At 38.9% G+C, this 7,058-nt stretch overlaps 1 protein-coding gene across 1 annotated transcript; it reads left to right on the top strand.

The window, feature by feature from the left end:
* Positions 1–3,866: 3,866 nt before the first annotated feature.
* aplnrb (apelin receptor b) lies at positions 3,867–6,474 on the top strand. Its single transcript, XM_015602886.3, has one exon. The coding sequence runs from the start codon at positions 4,051–4,053 to the stop codon at positions 5,116–5,118; it is 1,068 nt and encodes a 355-aa protein (XP_015458372.2). The 5' UTR covers positions 3,867–4,050; the 3' UTR covers positions 5,119–6,474.
* The last annotated feature ends 584 nt before the right edge of the window (positions 6,475–7,058 follow it).

The following is a 7,058-nucleotide window of genomic DNA, read 5'->3' as shown; positions in this document are numbered from 1 at the left end:
CACAATCAATGCCTTCACAAGAATGTGGGTAATCAGATAACCAGGGCTGGTGTTAGCCATTTGCATGCCCTAAGCACAAATGCTATGTGGTGCCCCCCACATAATAATTAAGTATGTTAAATTCTGGTTTATAAAAATTTAAATGGGCATTTTTCCTAAGTTTGAATTCTCATTACTCCAACATACTGCAGTAATATAACTTTATACTTAAACCATTAATAGTATGTAAATGGTTATTCAAGAATTCAATGGTGAAATTTGATCATAGTTTGATTTGCTGATTTTATAGACCTCCAAATTCTGTTTTTACAGCTCTGGAGTCCTCTTCAGTTTCTGAAACAGTTTCTCTGATTTCGCTATTTATAGATATATATTTAAGTAAAATGAACATTGTTGTTTTATTCTATAAACTACAGACAAAATTTCTCCCAAATTCCTAATAAAAATATTCTCATTTAGAGCATTTTTTTTGCAGAAAATGAGAAATGGCTGAAATAACCATAAAGTTGCAGAGCTTTCAGACCTCAAATAATGAAAAAAAAAAAAAAACCAGTTCGTATTTATAAAGTTTTAAGAGTTCAGAAATCAGTATTTGGTACAATAACCCTGTTTTTTAATCACAGTTTTCATGCATCTTGGCATCATGTTCTCCTCCACCAGTCTTACACACTGCTTTTGGATAACTTTATGCCTTTACTCCTGGTGCAAAAATTTAAGCAGTTCAGTTTGGTTTGATGGCTTGTGATCATCCATCTTCCTCTTGATTATATTCCAGAGATTTTCAATCTGGTAAAATAAAAAAAACTTCATAATTTTTAAGTGGTCTATGTTTTTTCTAGGGCTGTATACCTAGAATACATGATACGAGATATTTATAAATTTAGTGGTTTGATATAATAACCCTTTAATTTGAATGTTTTTTAAAACTCTAAACTCTATATACAACCAAATAGACAATTTTCCTACATGTATTATCCTAATTTTTCATATAGTATTATTACCTGAAACTTATATAATTACAAGTGTTCTTGAAGACATCAGTGGTGCCTTTCAATAATCATCTGATTTTCTAAACTTAGTCTAAACTTTGGTCTATATACAAACAGACATAATGTAATTTGAAATAAAACATGATTCATACTATAGAAAGTGTTTTTCAAGACTTTAGTTTAAATTTTCTGCTTTGATACGACTTTAAATTATGGTCTATACATAACATAATGTTTAAAATATAGTGGATTTAACCTGAAAACAGTGTTTCTGGTGTATATGTGTTAGTGATTAAAGCTGGTTAAATGATGTTTATTAAGAGTTAAAAACTAATTTCTTTTCCATGTTAAGTCTCTGCAGGAGTTTAGACACACTCTCCAACTTTCAGACAGATTTATATTTTCCTTCAGCAAATATGTTACATTTGTATTGCTTGTATAAAGTAAAATACTATAAATATTTTACAGTTAAAACATAAATATCTTGGAGTCTTAACGTTTTTAGTTTTTGGGGATGCATTTTTGTTATTTTTATGAGTAACAATCTTGCTTTTGGTTTAAATATTAAAAAATTAAGAGTTTCGTTTTTTAATAAATAAACACAAATATTTTGGTGTTGATTTGTGTTTCATATAAGGAAATTGAATTGCCTGTCTGGGTTTGAGTTTATCTATCTGTCGATCTGTCTGTACTTTATTAATTAATATAATTTTTGGACAAAATTTTAGATTTTTGGGTCTTCATTTGGTGAGGTTTAATGATTCATCATGTCTTCCAGTAAGACACTCCAGCTCCAGGGCTCTGTTTTCCATTAATCCCAGTGGGAATTGTCGGGGAATTGGGAGTGATGATGATGATGATCACCCCTTCTCTGTTCTCTTTCCTGTACGTAAATCAGCTCGGCTAAGCTCTGTTTCCTCTCCTGGTTCTGGTTCTGGTTCTAGTTCTGGTTCTGGAGTTGCTGGGTTGGATCTCAGGCTCAGGGCTCATTAGGAGCTATGTTGGGTGTATTGGGTGGACTGGGTGGTCTGGGTGGGCTTGTACAGACACGTATGAAATGGTTTGGTGGTCCGTGTCAAGGTTTTGGGATGGTAATATAAACGTGTGAATGGGTCGTTCACGGGTTCTCCAGCTCGACCCGGTTTCACTGCAGTTCTATAGAGTGTGTAGATCTATGTCTCAACTTGTTCTATTGATCTAGACAGCACTCTGATACTGATCCAGATACCCAACACATCACACTGACTAACACTGACTTATATAATATAATAACTCAGTTATTACACCTCTTTACATGAGCATAAATAAACAAAGTGCTTGTGTTTGTACTGAGAGATCTGATAAACACATTAAACCCATTATATATGTATGTGCATATATACATTACTATAAAATACAGTGGATAAATAATACTTAATTACATAATGTTATATATATATACTAATAATAACTTAATAATATAAACCAGTTATTGATATTTTTAACATTTAATACATGGAAAAACAATCAGTATTAAATAGGTGTAGAAACATATAAACATATAGATGTCAGATAAAAACCTTTTAAGCATTTTTTAGCTATTTTTCTTTTTTGACTTCTTGAAGTTGAATCTTGTTGTTATTCTTTATATTTGATCAGATTCATCAGAATGATAAATGGATCTATAGAAATGCTTGAAATGAAGTAAATTACATTTACTTACAAAAAATACATACACATAACAAAGCATGTAATATACATTATATATTATGAATATACATTTTAAAATGACAATCTACATAAATTATATGTATATATATATATAAAATGACTATAAATTAATATAAACAATAAAAGACTATAATGTAGAGATCTTTGAAGATACATATATTGACAAACACAGTTTTAATGAGCCGAAATGAGTTGCTTATCTTATCTTATCTTATCTTGCCTGCTTATTCCCCTTGAATTGAGAGATCTGCTTTGTTTTTTTTTTTGTTTTTTGTTTTTTTTTACCTTGTACCTTATAAAACTGTAATTATTTTATAATGAGTTTAATTGCTGTGTTTTGTAAATGCATTCTCTTTTTTAACTCTGCACTGTAAGGCATTTATTTAAGCATCTATATTTAGATTATTAAAATGTTGTAATAAATAAATCATTAAATGAAACGTACAGGAATTTGTATTTGTGTTTATTTATGTATCTTTATTGTCAGCAAAAGTTACTGTATCTCTAGGAAGATATGCTAATATCTGTATGTTTATGTATGTTTATATATAACCATATGTATCACTTAATTTATGTATCTAAAATTATAAAATCTTTATGAAGATGTTCTTGTGTATGTATTTGTTTATTTATTGTATACAACAGCTCTACAGTTACTGTATCTGTAGTAAAGCATGCTAATGTGCTGTATTTACTCCAGTGCTAATCCTCAATAGCTTGTTTTAAATGTATATAAATGGAAATGTGAATAGGTGACTGTCACAATGTCTGTATGTTTTTAAACTACTTTGTATGCATATCTTAATACGTGTATATAAAATAATAAAAACTATAGGATTTATGTATTTATTTATTTTAAACAACAGCTCTACAGTTACTGTATCTGTGGTAAAGCATGCTGGTGTTCTGTATTTACTCCAGTGCTAATCCTCATTATCTTATCATGGTTTTGTGTTGCATATAAAACTGTAAATCTTTAAATATAAATCTTTATTTAGTTAATGTGGATGTTTTTTTTGCTCTGGGGCGCAGACTGGTGGAGGGAAGTGGGAAATCCAGAAGGGGGGTGGGGGTGGAGCATTAGGGGGTGGAGGATTGTCTGGAAGGAGGGGTGTGGGGGTTGGGGGTGTTGGAGGGGTGTGGGGTTTCTGGCCTTTAAAAAGGCAGAGTGTGTGTCTCTCAGGGCATTCACTGTCTGACTGCTCTCTGAGAACAGATTCACAGGCTCTGCTGACTGTCTGTCTTTCTGTCTGTCTCTCTTGCTGCTTCTATCTGGATCAAGCTGATTTGAAACTCTGAGAACATCTGAGAACTACTGAGCTGAACTTTCCTCAAGAACTTAGCAGGAACCATGGAGAACTTCAATGATGACTACTACCCTGACTACGATGAGGCTTCCAACAACAGCATGTGTGACTTTGAGGAGTGGGGGCCATCATACTCCCTCATCCCAGTGCTCTACATGCTAATCTTCATTCTGGGCCTTTCTGGAAATGGCATTGTCATCTTCACGGTTTGGAAAGCCCAAGGCAAGCGACGAGCTGCGGACGTCTACATTGGAAACTTGGCTCTGGCTGACCTGACCTTCGTGGTCACCCTGCCGCTTTGGGCTGTGTACACCGCTCTGGAGTACCACTGGCCGTTCGGCGCGGCTCTCTGCAGGATCAGCAGCTACATCGTCCTGCTCAACATGTATGCCAGTGTCTTCTGCCTCACCTGCTTGAGCTTGGACCGCTACCTGGCCATCGTCCACTCGCTGACCAGCACCCAGCTCCGCACCCAAGGCCACATGAGAGCATCTCTGGCTGCCATCTGGATCATATCTGGTGCCTTGGCGTCTCCGACGCTGCTCTTCCGCAACACTCTCTACGACAAAGAAACCAACCGCACCTCCTGCGCCATGGACTTCAGCACAGTCATCACAAAGCCTGGTCAGGAAAACTACTGGATCGCTGGACTGAGCATCTCCTCCACCGCTCTTGGCTTCGTCATCCCACTTCTGGCTATGATGGTGTGCTACGGCTTCATCGGCTCCACCGTCACGCGCCACTTCAACAGCCTCCGCAAAGAGGACCAGCGCAAGCGACGTCTCCTGAAGATCATCACCACGCTGGTGGTGGTTTTTGCAGCCTGCTGGATGCCCTTCCATGTAGTGAAAAGCATGGATGCCTTGTCCTACCTGGGACTGGCACCAGACTCCTGCACCTTGCTGAGCTTCCTGCTGCTGGCGCACCCCTACGCAACCTGCCTGGCCTACGTCAACAGCTGCCTCAATCCGTTCCTCTACGCCTTCTTTGACCTGCGCTTCCGCTCCCAGTGCCTGTGTCTGCTGAACCTGAAGAAGGCGCTTCATACCAGCCCGCCAAGCTCCCTGTCCTCGCAGAAGACAGAGGCACAATCACTGGCGACCAAGGTGTGAGGGAGGGTGGTGTGGAGGCTTTGAAATGGGACCAGAAGCTGCCTAAAGAAGCCAGAAGCTGCCTTTAGATCGATCAAGAGAAACAATCTCAACATCCTTAAAACAAGACAAGACTCTAAAAACTCTAAAAGACTCTTACAGGCAACTGCTCTGTCTCATTCAAAGCCTTCACCAACTTTAAAGAAACTTTTGAGACCCATGAGATCTCATTCAATCAAGCCTCCTTCTGGGTAACTCTTGACAAAGACAAAGAAGGATCTCGTAGAAGCTCCTCAACTTCATCTACAACTTATTGTTCAAGCCTTCTACTCAGAGGTGACTCTACAGATCTTGGAGACGCACATCCTCACGTATTCCTTCAAAAGAAACATCTTGAAGAACTGGCTTTCTCCTGTGTGAACGAACGACGTCCCAGATGTTTTTATTGACTCTTGGATTGCACCCCGGACTTTGACACAAGAGTGCAAGAGTGCACATACCTTGTGGACTCTCAGGCACTGAGGGTTCCAGGGTTGTGGGCCTTGCTTTTCAGCACCCGGGTGCCTGGCAGAGCCTCCAGAGAGTAAAGCACCGTGGACAGCTGTGCTCCAGACGTTTGGAGGCAGAATACCAGACTGTCTGTTGTCTGTCAGGCTGGCAGGCTGGCCGTACCTCATGCGGACATCCCGGGCTCTAGAGGGGACTCTAGAGACTTGGGGATGATGGGTGGTGGGTCTGGTGGCCTGGTGGGTGGCCTGACTGGAGTGAAGGAGTGACAAATCTACAACAAATGTACTCCATCCACACTTATGTAAAAAAAGAAAAATAACTGCTTCATTTTTTAAGCACTTGGTCAGACGATGATGCTGTGTTGTGTGTAGATACTATGTGAAGAGAAACATTGTCGTCTTGATAAATGTCTCCTGCTGACTTAATATGACTAATGATTTTATTGAATGTTTTTATTGGGGATTAAATTTGGGCTGGAGTTGGGGAGTTGGGTGTTTGAGAGGGAGGGGGGTTGGTTTCGTCAGTCGAGGAGAAGTGTTGCAACTTGATTAAAGACTTTAGGAGTGTGTGGTGTGTGTGTGTGGTGTTGGGGTGGGTAGGTGGTAGGGGGTCTGTAGGAGGAGACGGGGGGGATCAGACTGACAGATGGTAACTGACAAATGTTGTCGGGCCAATTAATAGGTGGCAGCTTTTACAGATGAGGGTTACTGCAATGTGTGTGTGTGTGTGTGTGTGTGTGTGTGTGAGTGTGTGTTGGGTCATTTTCATGAGTTTCTCATTTGCTGACCATGCGTCCATCACTGCCATGAAATACTCTGTAAATAATTATCTATATTCTGTGAATAAAGCATTTCGTCAATTCAAAAATGTTTCTTATTTGTAGTTTTTGTTCCTTTTTCATTCTTTTTTCATTGTTGTCTGTCTCACACACTACGTGGGAATGTCGGTAGCACTGGGTTAGGCATGCTTTGCATGCTTTTCCTCTTTGCAAGCAGCAGCAAAGTCGGTTATTGTCCTCCGTCTGTCCAGAACCAAAGCAAATGTCTGACAGGAAATGCAAGTTACACACAGATTTCCTCTCCCTTGCTTGCTCCCTGCACCCTTAAAGCTTCTGAGAGGGCCAATCAGCTGGAATTTGCTGTGCGTCAGTTGCAATCACAAAATTTCTGGTATTTCCTGTGATAATATGAGAAAAAATGTACATAATAATTGCATTTTTTTTCTTCATGCAAAACATAAACCCTTTACACTCTGAAAAAACAAACCCAGCCTAAAGACTCCAGATAGCCGTCGTTAGGATGCTATAAGCTGGTAATGATTCTAATTAAGAATTTACAAACAAATGCTGAGCGTACGGAGGGACGGTGGGCCCTCAGAGCCAGCCCTTCCTTAAGCCACGTTTGCAGTAATGAGCTTTGGCTGGACGTAATCTCAGTCGGAGGGAGTTACTC

This window comes from Astyanax mexicanus, chromosome 20, assembly GCF_023375975.1.
Source record: "Astyanax mexicanus isolate ESR-SI-001 chromosome 20, AstMex3_surface, whole genome shotgun sequence".
Taxonomy (NCBI): domain Eukaryota; kingdom Metazoa; phylum Chordata; class Actinopteri; order Characiformes; family Acestrorhamphidae; genus Astyanax; species Astyanax mexicanus.
The sequence above is the reverse complement of the archived record's forward strand: the minus strand, read 5'-3'. Positions and strand labels throughout refer to the sequence as shown.